Genomic DNA, 21,072 nt, shown 5'->3' on the forward strand with positions numbered 1-21,072 from the left:
TCAGTCAAGGGTTGTGAAATTTTGGAATTCTTTGTCCTAGATGGTTGTGAATATTCCATCATTAATTGCATTTGAGGCCGGGAAAGAGGCACTTTTGGTGCTATGGGAATCTGCTGGTATGGGAAGTGTTTGGGAAAGTGACTGCAGATCATCATGCAGTGAGGCAGGTGATCAGCCCAATGGACCGTTTGGTCTACTCCCATTTTACATTCAAAGTGAAAATTGCAGAAAAGTTGTTTCTCCTGAATTGGAGACCATTTTTCTCATTGAGGGAGAAATTATAGTCCATCTAAAGAGAACAGACTATTAGCAAATGTAGATTGTGCTGTGAATTTTCTTTTTCTATGTTAATACTCAGGAAGCATTTGACTGAACAAATAGCTAAACCAAACTTAACATGCATTAATATTTCTATTGGATTAAAAGCCCTAAAAAAAAAAGACTGCAAAATCTCTCAAATGTGTGCTGGAAAGTGAAGTGGGGAGCAATCATTCCTACAGCCACTTTTCTTGGACTTTGTTACCTCCCCTTCCAAAGATATGTTAAAGATCACAGATGAACTTTTTAAATAGCAAAGTTGTAATACTTTTGACATCAGATTGCTCAGTTTGTTAAGCTGCTTCAATTGGGCCAGAATCTTCTGGGGCACTGGCCAAAATGGCAATGTCAAAAACCAGTAAATCTTGACTTCTACAACAGTGAATCATCTGAAGTATCAATCTTGGCCAAAAATCATTTCTTTATTGAGCACGTCTGGTATGATTTTTCTATAGCCTTACTATCTTTGCCTTACATTTAATGATATTTCACCAAGGTAATTTTGTTCTTAGAATGTAACTCAACAAACTGTGCTTTTAAATTACACATGTTATGAAGTAATGGATCAATTGATTTACTTTGTACCATGCTGCTGAGGCTGTTTAAAATTATGTTCCTTCTGAGTAAGGCTGTAATGTTTTGTATCAGTTTTTCTTCCCTTTCACCTTTTTTGAGAGAGCAAACTTGAAAGTTTTATTTATGGTTGTTAGCCTTTCTTAGATCAGTAAAAGGATGGTGTTCTTGATGGAGTGAAGATTATGTGAGAATTAGGAAACATGGTAATACAACTTTTTCAGAATTATATTACAAAAATGCTGACTGCTTTGGATTTTTGATTTTCCATTTTAGAAACACGATGGTCACCTTCCAATAGAAATAAAGGCTGTCCCCGAAGGAAGTGTCATCCCACGGGGAAATGTTCTTTTTACTGTTGAAAATACAGATCCGGAATGCTATTGGCTGACTAACTGGGTTGAGGTATGTATCCACTTATGTTTCAACGAAAAGTAAACAAAATTTTTGCAATACATTCAGTCACGTTTAATTTAATGCCATTTCACCTTTAATCTCCCTGTAACTTGGATGTGGGCAGAATGCAGTCTTTTGGGAGGCAGCAGTGACATTGTATTTAATACATGTGACAATAATAAATCAAATCAAATTTGCTTTATTTTTGTTTTCAGACTAGTCTTGTTCAAACTTGGTATCCAATCTCTGTGGCCACGAATTCCAGAGAGCAGAAGAAAATTTTAGCCAAGTACTTGATGCAGACTGCTGGTAATTTAGATGGACTGGAGTACAAGCTTCATGACTTTGGTTACAGAGGGGTTTCCTCACAAGAGGTAAAGACTTTGTGCAATGACCCGTGTGTTTTACCAGTAGAAATGTACCTGAATTAACAGAATGGCTTAGTTAAAATCTCACCAGGTCTTATTCACAAAACCTCTTTTTTTTTTACTTGCCGTACTGTCTAACAGAGTAAAGTGGTGATGTAGTCACATTCCCAAGTTCACGTTGCTGTAGAGTTAAGACTATACACCGTGTACGTGCATAACAAGATGCATGATTAGGATCTGAATCATCTTGTGGAAAATTATGATCCAACTTGCTACTGTTAGAAAAATTGCATGACCAGGACACAGGTTTGAGGAAAAGCTAAATTTAGTGAAAAAAAATTAAGCTGGGCTAAGTTAAGATTGGTTTTTGAATAAATACCTATTCAAAACCATGAGTAAATTTAATACAGCTCAATTTAATTGCCTGTTTGTCTCTTTTAGACAGCAGGAATTGGGGCATCTTCACACCTTGTAAACTTCAAAGGAACAGACACAGTTGCAGGAATCACAGTCATCAAGAAGTATTATGGAACAAAGGATCCTGTGCCAGGTTTTTCAGTACCAGCAGCAGAACACAGGTGAGCATTTTCATAATTTAAGTTACAATTGGGGGCTTCAAAAAATTTTAAGTCAGTAAATTTCACAAAATGCTAGGAGGAATACTTTGCTAAGTAGTACTTTTGTAAAATTACATTTTGATATGGGAATGCTGTATTACCTGAAAATTAATTTGATGCATCTTATTTGAATAAGTGAATAGTGTGATCACTGTGGAGACAATTGAATCTTTTATAAACCCCTCGCAATTTAACCAAACCTCATTCTATTTAATGTTTTTCTTAAATAATGCTTCGTAAGTCTCCTGTTTTAAATTCTCATTTATATTTTGATTTATCTTGGAGTAGAGGAGATATGCATTTCTTAGAACTTGATGTCATAGAATCCCTACAGTGCAGAAGGAGGCCATACGGCTCATCAGGTCTGCACCAAACACAATCCCATCCAGACTCTATCACCTCAACCCCTCATATTTATTTTGCAATCCTCCTGATACGTGGGTTAATTTAGCAAGGCCAATCAACCAATCCTGCACATCTTTGGAGCACCCAGAGGAAACCCACACAGACACAGGGTGAATGTGCAAACTCCATGCACAATGATCCGAGGCCAGAATTGAACCCAGGTCCCTGGTGCTGTGAGGCAGCAGTGCTTGCCACCGTGCCATCCCTCTTATTTTTCTTAATGCTGAGAACTCAAGAATTTGTTTGTATTTCAAACAACACAATCGCTAATCATAATGATAGCCTGAATAAATATCTTTCCTCTGAACCCAATTTGCTGTTTGCAGGACAAATTGACTGAAACTTCTAAAATTTTAAGTAATAAACCCTCAGGATTCTCCAGTTTTCACTTGTCCCTAATTCATCTTTTTCAATCTTCATAGCACCTGGTTGTACTATTGCTTTATTCTCTTTCTTCCTTTATGTAAACTTCATCCTATACTGTTTCCTATAATTTTACTTATCTCCATCCTGAAGCACTGATCAGAACAGCGAATCATTGAGCTTGCTTAAAAATTTCTGCTCTTCGATTGTTTTGAGGAGCTTTGTTATTAATTCTGATGATATAATAAATTTTGGATGTTTCTTGAATTTCTGTATTTTGTTTTTTGAGCAGTACAATTACAGCCTGGGGAAAAGACTCTGAAAAAGCTGCCTTTGAACACATAGTGAAGAAGTTTTCCACAGTGCCTGTATCAATTGTTAGTGATAGTTATGACATTTATCATGCTTGCGAAATAATCTGGGGTGAGGACTTGAGAAGTTTGATAGAAGCAAGAAACCCTTCAGCCCCACTCATTATTCGGCCAGATTCAGGAAATCCGCTTGATACAGTTCTACAGGTAATATATTTTTCTTTTGTTTTGGAATATAGCTCCTTGTTTATAATCTCTTCAGTAACAATATGACACAGAAGTATTGATGTATCTCTAAAACAAAATGAAAATACAAGGTTAATGTACTAGAATGGGAGTTGAAATATTGAAATAAAGTGTACTACATAATACTTAGAAATATACTTTTTCACATGTATTTAATGTTTATTTGTAAAGAATTTCACCAGTGACTCAGGCTTACTTAATTCTACCAATTGAGTTCCAATTCAACCCTAAAGTTCGAGGTTTCTTTTAAGTGTATTCTTGGATTGAAAGGAAAGGAAACCCAAAGTATGCTCGTCTGAAACTGCTGAGACTGTGTTTTTGATGTGTAACAATATGAACATTAGCATATTTTCAGACTGAGATGGGAATATTCTAAACCAAATATCCCCACCCCACCCCTGCCCCCACACTAAAGATTTTAAGCAGAAGATCAAATTAACATTACTTAGTGGGCTTGTACATATTGGCCAAAAGAGTGAAACTAAATGATAGATATTATTTGCAAGGATATCTTGGGCCAATTTGTAAGAGTTCTTATACAAAAAATCCAAATGGACAAATTATGTATCTAGATGAATACTATGCTCTATTTGATTTAAAAATGAAAAAATCAATGTTGGCAATACCTATATTTAAAAAAAAACAAAATTGGCATTGGGTATATATCCTTCAGGAGAACTCAGAAGTTCTGCATAAATAGCCATAACTAATGTTGTCTCTTGATATAAATGCTAAAATTAAGGATGAAAACTATTAAGTCCTGGCACTCACGATGAGGAATTGAATTTGTGGAACCCAGTTCACCAGCTCCTTCCTCAGAAATTGCAGTAGTCTGTTCTGGAATCACATTAATGATAGGTCTTGTTAAAACTAAGCTGGAGAGAAGAATTAAAAAGACTGTAGACTGATGAATATAAAAACTAATTCAGTGTTCTGCAAGAGACATTTTGGTGTTGTGATTGATCTTGAAGTAACAAGTCAAATAACTGACCTTTGATAGTGTGCTGTCAAATTATCAAATCGTCAATTTTCTGACCAACAGGTTCTGGAGATCCTTGGAAAGAAATTTCCACCTACTGAGAATTGCAAAGGTTACAAAGTACTTCCTCCTTTTTTGAGAATTATTCAGGGAGATGGTGTGGATATAAACACTCTGCAAGAGGTATGACTGCACAATACACAAAGTAATTGCACACACTGGCTTTTTTCAAGAAATCGTAATGGCTGAGATTTTAGAGAAGCTGTTCCTGACTGAAAGATAACCACACACAGTGAAGTGTACTGCAACAACATCTGTTTCACATGAAAGCAGATGACCAAAATGTTTAAGCGGTTATAAGGAGGATCTTGGAGGAGGAGAGGATTGAGACAAAGCATTCCAAGGGCATGGGGGCCTATATCATTGAAAGTATGAGTGCTTATGGTTGACTGAATGAAAGGGTACAAGGGTCAATGGAATGGAATTTATTGATGAGGGAGTGAGGAGTGTTGCAGTACAGTGCTGGTGGTCACAGCAATGGAGACTGGTGAGATTGACACTAATTAAACATTAATTTTTAAACTGGCGTCAGCTCGGAGCTGATGTAAACTAACAAGGGTGGTAGTAGTAGCGGATGAGTGGAACATGGCACACTTTTTAAACTAACTCCTGTTCACTTTATTGTATTTACATGTCCATGTTTAGTTTGAATTTTGTGCACCTTTTAACTGTTTAGATTATATTATTTCTTCAGTTTTGCTGCAGAACAAAATAGGAAGAAACCAGTGGAAATAAATAGCTAAAACCACAGGCTTCAAATCAAAGGAAATCTAGGTCAAACTGTGTAGGCACTTTGATCAGGGTATACCTTGATTACTTCTGCTCCAGTTGTTTGGGAAACGAGGGTGATATTGATCTGCTGGAAAAATGGCTTTTTTCAGATGTGGGCAGTAAATGGTATGGAAAAAGTTCATCCAGAAAACTAGTTTAAATTAAGCCAGAGACAATGGAACGTGCTTTCAAACAATAAGTAACTTGAAGACTGACACCAAAAGTTTCTTTACATGAAGTGATTAACTTGAAAAGAAATTCAGCTTAGAGTGATGGAAGCGAAATCCTTCTTTTTAAGAAACAACTGGACGCAGCAATGGGAGGGGTGCAAGATTGTTACAGATGAGCAGAATGGTTATCTTTATCAGAGGAATTTTCCAACGTGCAATTTGTAAGTCACTAAACATTGTGGCGTTTTTCAGATTGTACAAGGAATGAAAGAACATAAATGGAGTATTGAGAACATTACCTTTGGATCTGGTGGTGCTTTGCTGCAGAAGATGACAAGAGATCTTCTGAATTGTTCCTTCAAATGCAGTTATGTGGTAACCAATGGACTTGGGGTATGTTATGCTACAATGAGTAACTGACCTGTATTTAAAACAACTAAGTTTTGGGTAGAGAAATTACTTTGGGTTTGATCTCCACACATTTGTCTACGTAGCATATGAATCAAATCCCTTTCCGATCAATTATGAACTTGCTCTGGACTGCTCTACTGAAGAAGTAGACTAATATCTTTTCATGCTTATTCTGGCCAACTGCACTATATATACATAACCTTTTGAGTGCACAGTTCACTAAATGTCAAATCCCTTTAATATGACAGCATAAAACTTTAGACTTACAACTTGTTCAGCAGAATTAAAGTTCAACAGTGTAACTAAGTAATTCATAGAATGTAATCACAGAAACATCTAAATTATTTCTCCCCCCACTCCATGTGGCTCCTGATCTAAGCCACTCTCTTTACTTTCTATACCCATTCAATTATCCTCTTGGAAGCAAGTATCTAATGCCCTTTGTGTTCATAGCTGTGCTCTACAGCTATTTTCTCCTATTCCTAATGCTCACTGGAGTTTTTGTTTTAATAAAAGCAACCCTTTATTACCTTTTCTCACTCTGACAGCAAACATTGAGTGTTGGCAGACTGATTCACGGATGCACTTTCCATTGCTGGTTATTGGATAGCATTTATGAACCTGCAACCTTTGCAGATCCTTGTTACTTAATATCATGAATGTATTATTGAGTAATGTTTTTGTGTGGATATTTTCTGCTTTCTAGTTCAAGTTATAAATGGTACTGCATGCCTGTAAATGGACTTTTTTCACTTTTTAGGTAAATGTTTTTAAAGATCCAGTTATGGATCCAAACAAACGATCTAAGAAGGGACGTCTGTCATTGCACTGTACTCCTTCAGGGGATTACATTACCCTTGAAGAGGGTAAAGGAGAGCTGGAAGAAAATGGTCCTGTAAGTAAATCTGTATGTTTGTCTACTCCGCCACAAAAGCATGGAAAGCTTCACATGACTATTACCAAAGTTAATTAAGCAGATTAGAAGAAAGTGTTAACATTTTAATGCTCTTTCAGAGAGCCAGTTCAGACTCGATGGACTGACTGGCACTGTAAGATTGTGATTCTGTTTGTGGAATTCTACTCTTGCTCCCCATTCCAACATTTGCCACTCATAAGTAATAATGAAAGTTATTAAAAAAATGAGAACGCGAGTCCAGTATTGTACCTTGGATTACTATTGATTTAAAGAACTTGTTCATTTGGAGCTTTGCCAAAATCTGTCTGAAATTTGCACAAGGTGAATTTAATTAACCTGTAGAAAATGTATGTACAAACCAAATGGCAGTCAAGATACAGACACATTTCTCTTGAACAGTGTGCGTAAAGCTTATGTGGTGCATGGAAGTGTGAACTTTGAAAAATCATAAGACTTGTTAAACAAGGAATGTAGCCAAGCAGTTAGAAAGATAGTTTGCAGGTAAAGGAACAAGTGATTTTTCAGGTTGGCTGACATGATTTATGGAATGTCTTGTTAAATTATTTGCGATTAATCCCAAAATGGCTGATATTGGTAGTTGAGTAAAGTGTGCGGAAAAAACACAGGAGCGCCTAGGCTAGTGGACAAGCAATGGGTTGTCAAGGCTGTTTATCACAGAGAAATGTGAAATAGTAATTTGGGAAGTGGAATAGAATCAATAGACTTTTCTCGCAAGATTGTTAACAAAATGGAACAGAGAACCATGAAGGAAATACAAATCTTTAAAGATGAGTCTGCAAGCAGAAAAGGACAAAGTTGGGGGAACCAGTTGGATTTTGCAATTTTTTATAGAGATATTAAATATAAAATTAAGTGATACTGAGTTTGTGAGATTTTAAATATTGCTAGGAGTTTTGGGCATCTGATTTCATGGCTCCAATATCTTTCCAGTAAAGAATATGGTGAAGCTTGCATTCCAGGAGTGAAAATCACATTTTTCTAGACTTTCTTGCTTTAGTTAATAAAGGAGAGAGCAAACATTCAAATAGACTTTAACGATAAAGTGGGGCATTTCCACAGAGAGGTGAATTAGTAACATGTGGGAAAATGTGTTGGGCATCAAATTCATTCCTCCATATCCCACTTCCCGCTACACCACTTGTATGGTATCATTTTTAATGATGGATTGCAAAATAAACATTCCCCCACCTGCTCCTGAAAATCATATGGCATCCCTGTTGCAAACCAGATACCTCCCATCCCTTCACCCTTCACCCCCCCCCAAGCATAGATTTGTTGGCTTTACTGCTATATCCACTCTCCTCTACTCTTATGCCACCATTTATCCCTCCTAATAGGATAAGTTTATTTTGCTCTGACCTAACTTGCCCCCTGCTGGACAGAATCCTGAAATGAGAGACTTGCTCTCACCACTAACTGCATGCCCTTGATCTGTTATCTGTCTTTCAGCCTTGCCCCAGTTTGTTCAACTGGCAATGATCTTAAACTACATACAGCAACTTAAGCAGATCATGGCACTACAAGTGCTTTAAATATAAATTAGCAACATGGGTCCCTCAAGCTTAATCTATTGTTTGATTAGATTGTCGTTGATTTATATCTGTTTCATTTACTTTCCTTACTCCACATCCTTTTATGTTGGTAGTGGAAACACTCGGTGGTGGAAGAGTGTATGAAGGTCTGCCTTGATTTCATTTGTAAATGGTTTGGTCCTAATTTTCAGATTGTTCTCAATTCTGTTGAGTTGACCAAATCAATATAATCTAAAATCACAAAGATACAAACCAAACTTAAACCATTTATCCTCCTTCAGATCAATCTGCTCAGTACTTCCAAAGTTCAACATATTTTTCCTAAGTTTAGTGTCAAAAAGTGAATGCCCTGTTGAAAATGGAGTTTAATTAGGTGCTGCACAACTGAAGTGTCTCTTGCTCAACTTTTCTGAGGTGCGGTTGAACATTCCATTTTGATTTTTTTTGTACTTGAGCACTTTGTACCTATCACATTAAAAAAGATACATTCTTACTGCTCTCGATCCCTGGTCTTTCACCATGAAGTGAATATTCCAATTTGGATTGTTAGAATTTATCAAAGCCAATGGTTAGGGTGCATTGGCCTTACTAAATTCTTCCTCAATGTACCCAGAGGTGCCAGAGTGTGGCAACTAGGGGAGTTTTGATTTGATTCATTATTGTCACATGTATTAACATAGTGAAAAGTATTGTTTCTTGAATACTATACAGACAAAATATACCATTCATTGAGAAGGAAATAAGAGAGTGCTGAATGTAGAGTTACAGTCATAGCTAGGGTGTAGTGAAAGATCAACTTAATGCGAGGTGAGTCCATTCAAAAGTCTGACAGCAGCTGAGAAGAAGCTATTCTTGAATCAGTTGGTACGTGACCTTAGACTGTTGTATCTTTTGCCCGAAGAAAGAAGATGGAAGGGAGAATGTCTGGGATGCGTGGGGTCCTTAATTATGCTGACTGCTTTGCCAAGACTGCAGGAAGTGTAGACAGACTCAATGGATGGGAGGCTGGTTTGCGTGATGGATTGGGCTATATTCGCGATCTTTTGTAGCTTTGTTGCAGTGTTAATGTAAGCCTACTTGTGTGACCAATAAATAAGCTTTAACTTTTTAATTTGGCCTGCTAATTTACTGTCTCTACTGCTCTCTCTAACATCCCGCTCCCAATTTCCTTTGCCGCCCTCTATAGTATCATCTGCATACTTGTATCTAAAAGCCTTCTTTCCAGTTGTTACTATATTTGTTGAGAAGCTGAGGCCTCAATTCTCCAGCAAAAATAGGGTGGGTTAAGGGAAGAACATCAGTTGGAGCAGGACTGGATGAGTTGGCAAGAATGTCAGGCAATCCTGCATACAACTGAATGTCATGATCATTAGTTGGTAATTTTCTGTTTGTCTGTAGTGTTGTGGCAAGCCTGAATAAGACATTGGATAAAAGCAAATTACTGCAGATGCTGGAACCTAAATAATAATTGATGTACCGGTAAAGGAGTTTGGGAGGGGACCCAGTAGGCCAGCTTTGACAAAAGGTCATCTGAACTCAATGTTAGCTTTTTTTCCTTACAGATGCTGCCAGACCTGCTGAGATTCTCCAGCATTTTCTTTTTTTGGTTGAATAAGGCATTTACAGTTGAGGGAGCAATAGGAGTCGGGGTTATGAGAAGTTAAGAATTTTCAGTAGTTAGGAGTGTAGAGTGATGAATGAGAAAGGACAGGTTTGAAATCAACAGTAAAATAATGGGAAGTGATGCATGTTCAGGACTGGGATCCCTTGAAATCCTTACTTCTGAATTGGGGACTCTCCTGTTTAAAGCCTTTGGTATTTAATCAACAGATTTTCTTATAGGTTTGGCTAAATTTTAATGGTTATCTGCTGTTATTTAAACAATATTTCTATTAATTAGGAATTCTGACTGTGGAAGGACTTCCCTTATTTTGAGGATGTTCCTGTTTGATGACATTTGAATTGTCTCTTTCCAAAGAAAAAGAAACTTGAGACCCTGTTCAGGAAATGTTGCCTCATTGTGTGAAAAAGCTGGTTACTGTGAACTCTGACAAAGTTCTGTGCGTAGTGAGTAGGATCTAGCAAGCCCTAAGTCTGGTGGCAAGCAGCTCCAGTAGTGCCTGTACTACCAATCAGAAAATTGGGATCCTGCACCTGATTTTGCACTTGGAAGCTGAATAATTATGCACAATTAAGTTCCCTCCAACTCTTCTAGCAGGCCCTCAGCTGACTGGTTTGAAGGTCGTGGTGCCATATTTAAATACCAGCCCAGTACACTCATCTCTCTCTCTTTCCCCAGCCCACCTGTTTTCTTCACTGGATCGTGCAAGATGTCAGCAACCCAGAGGGAAATAGTCTCAACAGGACATTCCTTGATTGAGCCAACTTTTCCCTGAGCCCATTGCCTGCCCAAGCCTAACCTGGACTTCTACTCATCTAACCAGGAGTTTCACCCATCCCCTTTCAGGAAATGTGATTTCCCTTTCAGCACATCCCCTTCCTGTTTGTGAACTTTTAAGATGTGGAGATGCTGGTGTTGGACTCGGGTAAACACAGTAAGAAGCCTGACAACACCAGGTTTAAGACCAACTGATTTATTTGATAGTAAACTCGCAAGCTTTCAGGGTTTGCTCCTTCATCAGGTGAATGGAGAGTTCTGGCCTCAAGACAGAGCATATAACAGCAGTAATCTGTAAACTGTCTGTGCTGTTATATGCTCTGTCTGAGGCCAGAACTCTCCAATCACCTGACGAAGGGGCAAACCCCAAAAGCTTGCGAGTTTACTATCAAATTGGTTGGACTTAAACCTGGTGTTGTCAGACTTCTTCTTACTGTGTGAACTTTTAATGCCGCCTTGTCAGGTCCAGATTCCTTCACCTCTGCATCCCATTGTTTGTCTTCATCATCCACCTTGTTACCCCTCTACATGCTATTGTGAGCTCTCGGCATCCACCCCACTCCTCCAAATATTGTCCCCTTTATCTTTAGGCCATACCCCCTCACTCCTCCCCAGCCACCCCTCACACTCCATCCATGGTTGAACTTCAGATCTTTGTTGCATGAGTCCCACAAATGCGATAGACACTGGGTGGCAAAGGAAACTGCTTATACTCCCCAACTCCAAGTGTGGTACTGATTTGAGTCAGTGGCACAGGAGGGTCCATGAGTCTAGCAGCATGGTGCTGTCCATGAAGATGAGCTCAAAAATGGGGGTAGGAATGAGTAGAATGCTGAGTAGTGCAGCACTATGGCAAAGAGTTGCTGCACTCACCCCGAAGTCTCTGGGGAACTGAGGGTCTTGTGCATACCACTTGGCATCAAACCAGATTGCTAAAATGTAAATTCCCACTAGCATGGCAGAAATTCAAAGGCCTGACAATTTGGTGGTGGGCAGCTGTTCTAATAATAACCATTTGAGGTGTAAATAGTATTTATGACATCTGCCAGCAGGAAGAGTGACCTGCCATTGGGAGAATTGCAATGGGATTTTATGGCAGTTTTTAGTTCCCATCAGATTCACCACACATTCCTGCCACTAAACCAACTGTTAGCTGTTGGTTTATTTTGAAGCCTGGGAGTGGTAACAAAAATGAATGAAGGCTTTTTTCAAAAATAGTAATAATGGTATCTGAATGGGTACTTCGAATCTATTGATTGCAAATGCAGTATTTTTTCACTTTCCTGACCATATGGTTCAGAAATACCATCGATGAGTAGCTTAGAATGAAAACTCCCATTGTGGAGATTAATAATTGTGAACCTAAGTACTGGCAGAGCAAAAAGATGTAAGGGTGCTTGTGTGGAATGTGAAACTTGGTAATTGTATGCATGTTGAACACTGTCAGGAAAATCCCTGTTTTATAAAGTCCCTCTGGATTTTTTAATGTTAATTTTCCATCTTTCTCTTGAAAATTGCTTGGTTAGTTTAATATTTCTCTGGCTTTAACAATCTTCTGCTTTTCCTCAACACAATAATTAGGAGCAGGAGTAGGCCATTCAGCTCCTTGATCATGTTTGATCAGACCATGACTGACCTGACTGATCTCAGCTTTATTTTCCTGTCTTGCTTTCCTTCCCCCCACCCCCCCCCCCCGCCCCCTGCACCTTATAACCCCTGACTCCTTTATTGATCATAAATCTATCAAACACGTATTCATTTCACAAGTTTAACTTGCAGCCTGCATTCTTACAGGCCACGTTTTCTAAAATCTACTTTGAGTTCTACTCCTCGCTGACTGTTTGAAATTCGAGTTTCTTTGCACTACATCTCAAAATTGTAAACTTTCTTTAAAATAAGCCCCCCCATCCCAAATTTGGAATTCACTTTCTGTATTTGCAAAACCTTTTTAAAGCAGACAGTGCACTTATCAAGGCCACTATCCAGTTTTCCCCTTCATGCAGAATTAGTGATTACATTTGCATTCTGCATAAAGAAATCTCCTTGAACGTATTGCCACTCTGCTAGAGTGGCAGAGACATTCTGTATTCTTCCTTTCAAAGATCACTGTTTATTGTGGTAAAGTCATGACAGATCATTTCCCTGTGAGGTACATGGTCCCAATAGAGCAGAATTGCCCATGGCTGTGGCATGGTAATGGATTGCAAAGAAGGGGCAAGAAGGCCATCGTAAATTGTTAATGCTCAGTTAGCTTAGAAAAGCTGGAACAACAGGTGTGGAATGAGGTGGAAGAACAAGTGGCAATGTCAGAAATAGCTCTGTCCAACTTACACATCTGACTTGAACATATCATTTCCTTATCAATGTCCTGTAATTTCCTGTACAATTGTAGGAGTGAAGTAAAGAAGTGCAGCAGTTGAAAGAAACTGTCCTCTGCACTACCTCAGCACGCAAACAATTTTTTTCAAAAAAATCTAATGGGCAGGAAAGCATTGCAAGAATGACACAGCTTTTTGTGTTGCATGTTAGTGAATATGCAAATAAAGTGGCTGAGAACTGAATGTAGATGGAGCATTAGTGAGAAAAAAGACTTGTTTATATACTGTCTTTGCAATTACTTGATTTTTCGGAGCACTTTTCAGCTAATTTGCACTGGAGTTACTATTGCAATGTAGGAAACATGGCAGCCAATTTGCACACGAGTTCCCACAAACAGCAATGCAACAATAACTACTTAATCTGTTGACTTAAGGGATAAATACTGGCAGGGATAAATCCTGATGTAGAGATGCCGGCGTTGGACTGGGGTAAACACAGTAAGAAGTCTCTCAATACCAGGTCAGAGTCCAACCAGTTTATTTGATAGTAATCTCACAAGCTTTTGGAAACAGTGTTTCTCTGTCGGGTGTGTGGAAGATTCCACAGAGCTCTGTGGAACCTTCCACACACCTGACAAAGGAACACCATTTCCGAAAGCTTGTGAGATTACTATCAAATAAACTGGTTGGACTCTGACCTGGTATTGTGAGACAACTTACTGTGTTTACCCCAGTCCAACGCCAGCTTCTCTACATCATGACTACCGTTGACACCGCAAACTGCCGGATCCAAGTGGAGGGGATAAATCCCTGCAGCTCTTCGTAATTGTCATGCAATTTTGTACAGCCAACTGAGAGGACAGACTGGGCATCAGTTTAATGTCTAAGCCAAAAGATGGCATTTCCAATAGGACAGCTTTCGGTCAGTACTACAGTGTTAGTTTGTTACTTTTTTTGCGTGTACTCCTGGAGGTGGGGTTTGAATCCACAATCTTTTGACTTGGGTGAGAATGCTACCAACTGAAGCAGTCTGTCAGGAACAATTGATTTGAAGTGAGCCTCCCTTTCAAGATTCAGTCATGTAGCAATTTGTACATTACTAGCTTGTGACTATATGCCTTTCATTACTAGTTGATCCACAGTTTGAAAGACAGCATTGGTGTTTTTTCTTTATTTCAAATCTGTTATAGTCATATCTGATTTTGAAATGTTTTATTTACAGGATCTGCTGCATACAGTATTCAAGAATGGCAAAGTTATAAAGAGCTACACCTTTGATGAAGTGAGGGAAAATGCTCATCTGAAGCCATGTGAATGGAGAAACCTTCCATAAGTTCAAGTTCATGTCAAATATCTATATATATATATGTACACAATGATGTCAATTCTGTTGCGGGTTCAGTGCACAGATATATGTATCATAATCGTTTTAAAATTTACCTATAAAGTTAAAAAAATTTATAACTATGCCAAGCCACACAAAATGGCAAATGACAGTCACCAATTCCCTGATCATCCAATGCAGTTTGCATTTTTAACTAACGCTTGCTGTACACAAATTTTAAAAATGTGTTGCCTTGAACATCTAACTGCTGCTTGTGTTGTAATATGTAAATTGTGGGGTATAATAGTGGTAACTAGAAATTATGAAGATGTGCAAATGTTGGTCATGTGTTTGAACTGGATTACTTCACAGTTTAAAAAATATTGGCCAATATTGGAAGTAATTTAAATATATATATTTTTAGTGTACATATATACCAAACCCCTTTTCAATCTTCCTATTTTATGAAGTTTTTTTTTCTTTTAAGGGGGTTCTATTTTATAATTACAGACTTTGTTCTGGTTTGGGACTAAAGACAGTTTGTGAATAGGAAAGAGTACAGTTGTGACTATTATACAACCGTTTGGTATTGTAGTGAACAAAACCTTTTTGCACACAGGTGTGCTTAGATTTTGATGGGATGAGTAGTTAATAGTGCACTTTTTTGTAGACTTGTTTGTGTGCTGAAAAATGTAGGCTTTTACAGAACATAAACACTGAGGAAAGAAAAGTATCTAATCACAACCAAATTTGCAGTTGGATGGAACAATCAAAAGTAAATTTATTGTTGAAGAACTTTTGTAATTTGTCAAATATATTCATTAATTTTGCTTAGACTCGCACTGCACTCATGAACTCCTGCCTTCTATTTCTTACTGCTTCTAAGGAAGGACACTTTCTTTGAGATGCCAACTTTATTTTGCCTTTTTCCTTGGTACATTTTAAATTCAGATAATCACCCTAAGAAAAAATGTTTCTACACAACAATGAAATTGTCATGGAAAGTAGATACATCAATTAATATCCCAGTTGAACGTCAAATAACCTAACTTCTCTTACAGTGAGGAGTGAAGGCAATAAAAAATATACATTTTATTAGTCCAAGTGTAGAATCACCCTTTAAATACTACCTTCCACCCTCTTGTAATTTTCTACAAAAATTCAAAACTTGTTGTGTGTACCAGCACTGTGTTGCATGTTTCCTGTATTCTGTATCTTTGATTCATACGCCCAGATTTGGGTGTTGCTTTTAATGTTTCTTGATATTTCCTACTGTAGCAATATACCTAAATAGTAAACCAGATTGCTAGACTAAGCAATAGGATTCTTTTTTAATCATATCAGGCAAACATATCTGTACATTCATGAAATAACTGGAGAAGAACTTTTTTGGCAATTGTGTTGTGAGTTCAGTTGTTGTCCCACCATAGAAGCTGTAAAGCAGGAAGTACACTTGCTATGATTTAATCTCAAATGGTTTATCAAACTTGAGCAGGCTTGAATAATATTTTTTGTCTAATCTATTTTGCTGCAAATGTTCCGTAATGATCATTTAATAATCGGGGGGAGAATATTATCCAGTTGCTCAAAAGCAACTCTGAGGCATCAAATGATGATCTGTCACTGCAACAATCAAAAATATCCTACATTATTTTAACACAAAAACAAATTAAAGTGTGTTTTTTAATTACTCTAACATGCCCTGTTTCTGTTTCCAAATGACCATTTTAGTTCGGTTTGGATTATTCCAGATTGAAAAATGTTACTGTTCTTGCCCTCCTGATTTAAATAATTTAGTATGTGAATAAATGTGTTAAATTAAAATTTTGGATTAATGCTCCTTGAAGATCCATTTATTGCCTTTTGATAACCTTGAAAAATGAGTTCAACGGTGTGCCAACAATTTGGTTTTGGATTTTGATGAATTTCAAAGTTTTTAAATCATGGAGTTGGTTGGATGACTGATGCAAATCTTCACAATCCAACTTGATCTAAGACTTGAATAACCATTGGGGGAAACTGCCCAAGAGAAAAAAAAAGTACGTCAGCGGTCATATTATTCAAGTAAGTAAAATCCCCAGGATCCCAACCAAACATTTCAATTTGTTTCATTTCATACTCTTCAATGGGCTCAAAGGCCTGGAGGATTGGAGCATTAGTGTTACAAGCCTTGATATTTTGATTTGTGTTAGCTATCTGATGATGCTGCTCACCTTTTCAATGAGTTAATTAACAAAATAACATACCTTTACCTGATCCAGAAACATTTGTTCCTGGGAATGGTGTCCAAGTGGATTTTCGTTAACCCTATTTTCATTGTTGGGTAGTTACTATAATATTGGTTGAATGAACCCTTTAAAGCTCTGAAATGAATGTCATTGAATACCATCTTGCCTATCCTTGAAAAATTATTGCAGATATTGGTGACAATCTGTTTCCCACATAGTTTTTCAATCTGTTTAATTGCCATATTGGTTGCATCAGTACAATTCTGTTAAGTATTTACCGTTCTACTAGTGTATATAAACCGCTCTGCAATTCCTTAGTAGTTTACTCCAGAACTACATTTGGAGTTATTAAATGTCCATTAAGATTTTTAAATCTAACCCTTTGATTTCCTGAGTATTCCATGGTGTATCTTATGTCTGAGGAGTTTTGAATAAATTTCTACAGTTTTGTTTCTACACAATGTATGCTTACTACTTTTAGACCAGAAAGTCAATGTTACTGCATCTATAATTATGGATAGTTGAGTATTGAGTTTTTTTACTACTTTAAATTTTATTGGTCCCTTCTGGACAATGTTATTAGTAAATACACTACTTTTAATTACTCTTGCAGTCATTAAACTCTGTTACTGAATTTACTGGGGAACATTCTCTAAAAGTACAAGTGAAATATTTGGAATCCTATCTTCATAATGAAATCTAATTCAGGTGAAGTCCCATTAAAATTAAAGCATCATTCTCTTCAGTAGCAGAAACATTAAACTTAGTCAAAATACACATGTTAAATAATCCAAATTAAAGGGTCAGTAATGAGAGACTGGTACTTGCCATTTATGACACTTGCAGACTTTTTAATAGGCAATTGAGCAATTGTTTCCAGTCCTTGGGTATCTGGTTTAATGTGACTCCTTCTACAGACAATGTGTTGTGTGAACAGGGCAAGAAACAACATGCTTCATCAGAATATTTAACTTATCTGTATAATAATGGAAAAAAAAGAACGATAGGTTTGAGAGCTGAGACCACATGTAAAACAAAACTCCCAACTGTTAGGTTCTGAAGATATGATACTTCACACAATAGCTGGTTGGTTGGCAGTAAGACTTAACGTGCAATTTAAAAAATAACTTGCGCATGAATAACATTTTTTTGAGTTTGATGTGTAACTATGTATAGCAACTTCATGTTCTTAAATCCATTTCAAAATTGAGTCAACAAACCAGTATAGCAAAACTTGTGTCTGAAAGGGGACGGGACGGGGTGGGGACATAACATCACTAGGTATTACGGATGGCACAGTGGTTAGCACTGATGCCTCACAGTGCCAGGGACCTGGGTTTGATTCCTGGTTTGGATCACTATCTGTGGAGTTTGCATGTTCTCCCTGTGTCTGTGTGGGTTTCCTCCAGGTGCTCCAATTTCCTCCCAGAGTCCAAAGATGTGCAGGTTAGGTGGAATGACCATATTAAATTGCCCCTTGGTTTCAGAGGGACTAGCTAGGGTAAATGCATGGGGTTGAGATTGGGACTGTGGTCGGGGCAGACTCGATGGGCCGAATGGCTTTCTTCTGCACTATTGGGATTCTATTTTTTGACAGATTTTTTTAAAGATCAGTGGAAAGTGCAAATCTATTTAAAAAATGGATTTGTATTTTGCTCAAAAATATGTTTATAAATCAACAATTTAATAGACATCAGATTGGTACAGAAAGACACACAACATTGCAGATGTAAAAACTGAAGGGAGAATTAGCTTAATTGGTTGGTGACCTTTTGTCAAAAATGGGAAATGTTTTCCAGGGAAACTTTTTTTCCTCCAATTTCAGCTCCTCGACCTTCTATGAACTGTTTCTCTCTATACAAATGCTCCCAAACCTGATGAGTATTTTCTGTTTTTATTTATTAGTGTCATAAATGGGCTTACATTAACACTGCAATGAAGTTACTGTGAAATCCCCTAGTTGCCACACTTCCAACATCTGTTCGGATACACTGAGGGAGAATTTAGTGTGGCCAATGCTGGTTGGGTGCACATCTTTCGGATTGTGGGAGGAGACTGGAATACCTGAAGGAAACCCATGCAGATACTGGGAGAATGTGCAGGTGCTGCATGACAGTGACCCAAGGCTGGAATCGAACCTGAGTCCCTGGCTCAGTGGTTAGCATTGCTGCCTCAGTGCTGCCAGGATTAAGGCAGTACAGTGGTGTAGAATGTAGCTGAATGAAAATGTGGGCTTCTGAGGACCCAGTCAAAATGAGAAATAAGTCTTAACTAAATTGAAAACTTCACTTTTAAATTTGTAATGTGCAACGCAAATAAAAATGGGAAGAGCTACAATGCTCAATCAATAGTCTCAAATTACATAAAATGCTAATAGGAGGCATTAGCTGAAGAAAAAACCCACTGTTTCAGTTTCTAAACCAATAGGACGATCAACATTAATGCTAGCTATGAGAGGTTTATTTGTACAAATGTGCAAGAACATTCAACGAGATCAGGTGACAAATTAAAGATGAGGTTCAATACCTAAACTTTGTGGCTGTCACATTGGTGCAACTATGCATTCACCATCGTAACTGTAAAACTGACAGCAACACCTAGTGTCTGCACGTGTACTTAAACATGGATATTCTGAAAGCTGCAGCTCATAATTCTCTGATCCTCCTTGGTGCATGCTGTTGTCATCTGTGGCACTTTAATCTTTTAGAAATCATTTAACCACTGAGATATTGCCCTTTTATGCTGGAATATTACTGTTTAACCCCTCTTCCAGCAGGGCCTTTCCCTTGATAATGAAGTGCAACTGGACTTTTAATGGCATATTAAGCCACAACTACTGCTGAACATCTTCCTTTGCCTTGGAAAATAATTTTAGATCTGTATATCAGTTTTTTTTTCCTGTTACTTACATTTTGAAATGAAATTGCAGCTCCCAGTGTGCACCCCTATCTTGATTGTGTTCTGAAATTTATTTAAAAATGAAGGATAATTATTAAATTTTACTTTCTGATTTTCTGACTATTAAATTCTTCAGTGTAATTGCTGTTTATCTTGCTTGATTTCATCACTTGTTGGACTCTTGACAATCCCTTTCAACTGGCACCAGATTGAATTCAACATCTGGAAACTAATTCCAGAGATCGCTATACCTTTGTAGGTAGTGTTCGTTGAGGTCGGGGTGAGCACCATCACTTCATTGCTGACTGTAAATCTGAGCTATTCAGTAATGTCTGCTGGATTCAAATATTCAAACATGATTCTTGTCGTCAAGGAGAAACCATTTCTATTGGCAGGAAACTTGATGGCAAGAGGACAAGTTGGTTGGCGAAGTACTAAGGTGGAAGGGGGTGAGGAAAGATAGATAAGAATGTTTCAAATGCAATGCATTATCTAGAATGCACTATTTGAAAGAGAAGGTGAAGCACATTCACATGACCTGGCATGCTGCAAAATTATATACTTTAGTATTCAGCAATATGGTGATGCAATTTTTTTCTTCTGAAAGTGACTGAAAATTAGTTTTCCCAACCTCCCTTTTGTTTTCACAGAACGGCATTTAAAACACAGAGGATACCATTTGACCCATTGTGCCTACTGACTCAGTGACAGAGCTCTGTCCCTTGTCTCTTTCCCAGTAACTTTTGCACTTGTGTATTTTTCACAAAATATTTTCACTGCTTACCACTGTGCATGAGCATTGGAAGCTCCATGTCTTTTGGAAGAACTTTGTTGATAAATGGATATGCCAGACCATGTAGTTTTTCTTAATACTATTGCATGGAATTCCGGTAGCTAGGCAGCCTCTTGACTTTAAAGCTTGATTAAGGCTTGCTGGAGGTAGCCTGTCTCAGATCCCAGTGCCATTTCTGTGATGGGTGGATTACTTCTGCTTCACTACTGCCATACCAATATTGGACACGCAGTTCATCCTGGTGTTGACTTGCATATTCCCCAATAGGGGGTCCATTGATTATGGGCTGAGCAAAAAGGTGCTAGTCAAACAATTGGAGGAACAGTTATCACTTTACATCTGCAAACCTAAGCAATAATCAAGAAATCCTGTAGATTCTTTCTTTTACAAAGCGATCAAACTGGTTTCTATCCTTGTGAAAGATAGCCTTTTGCTCTTCCTTTTGTGCCGGTTTGGTAATATTGCATTATTTTCCCTTGCTACATTTACATTTTCAAGCTGAGGTTAATTAAAGTTTAACCTCTCTTTCTTCCATCATATAATGTCCTCATCTGAGAGATACAAATCTTGGCTTACATCATATTATCAAGATAAGAAGAAAAGGTCCCAAGAACTACCCCAGCCAGTTCAGGGATTGAACCCTCAACTCTGGCTTT

At 37.7% G+C, this 21,072-nt stretch overlaps 1 protein-coding gene across 1 annotated transcript in view; it reads left to right on the plus strand.

Annotated features, from left to right (window-relative positions):
* Nucleotides 1–16,321, plus strand: part of nampt1 (nicotinamide phosphoribosyltransferase 1) — a 35,018-nt gene extending 18,697 nt beyond the window's left edge. Inside the window, exons 4-11 of the mRNA XM_080190761.1 lie at nucleotides 1,168–1,296; nucleotides 1,503–1,661; nucleotides 2,097–2,233; nucleotides 3,333–3,558; nucleotides 4,640–4,759; nucleotides 5,830–5,970; nucleotides 6,749–6,883; nucleotides 14,396–16,321. Of these exons, the coding sequence (XP_080046887.1) occupies nucleotides 1,168–1,296; nucleotides 1,503–1,661; nucleotides 2,097–2,233; nucleotides 3,333–3,558; nucleotides 4,640–4,759; nucleotides 5,830–5,970; nucleotides 6,749–6,883; nucleotides 14,396–14,506 (1,158 nt within the window). The 3' untranslated portion in view covers nucleotides 14,507–16,321. The remainder of the gene's footprint in view (nucleotides 1–1,167; nucleotides 1,297–1,502; nucleotides 1,662–2,096; nucleotides 2,234–3,332; nucleotides 3,559–4,639; nucleotides 4,760–5,829; nucleotides 5,971–6,748; nucleotides 6,884–14,395) is intronic.
* Nucleotides 16,322–21,072: the final 4,751 nt, after the last annotated feature.

The sequence above is a fragment of the Carcharhinus amblyrhynchos genome, chromosome 6 (genome assembly GCF_965287045.1).
Source record: "Carcharhinus amblyrhynchos chromosome 6, sCarAmb.v2.hapA, whole genome shotgun sequence".
NCBI classification, from domain to species: domain Eukaryota; kingdom Metazoa; phylum Chordata; class Chondrichthyes; order Carcharhiniformes; family Carcharhinidae; genus Carcharhinus; species Carcharhinus amblyrhynchos.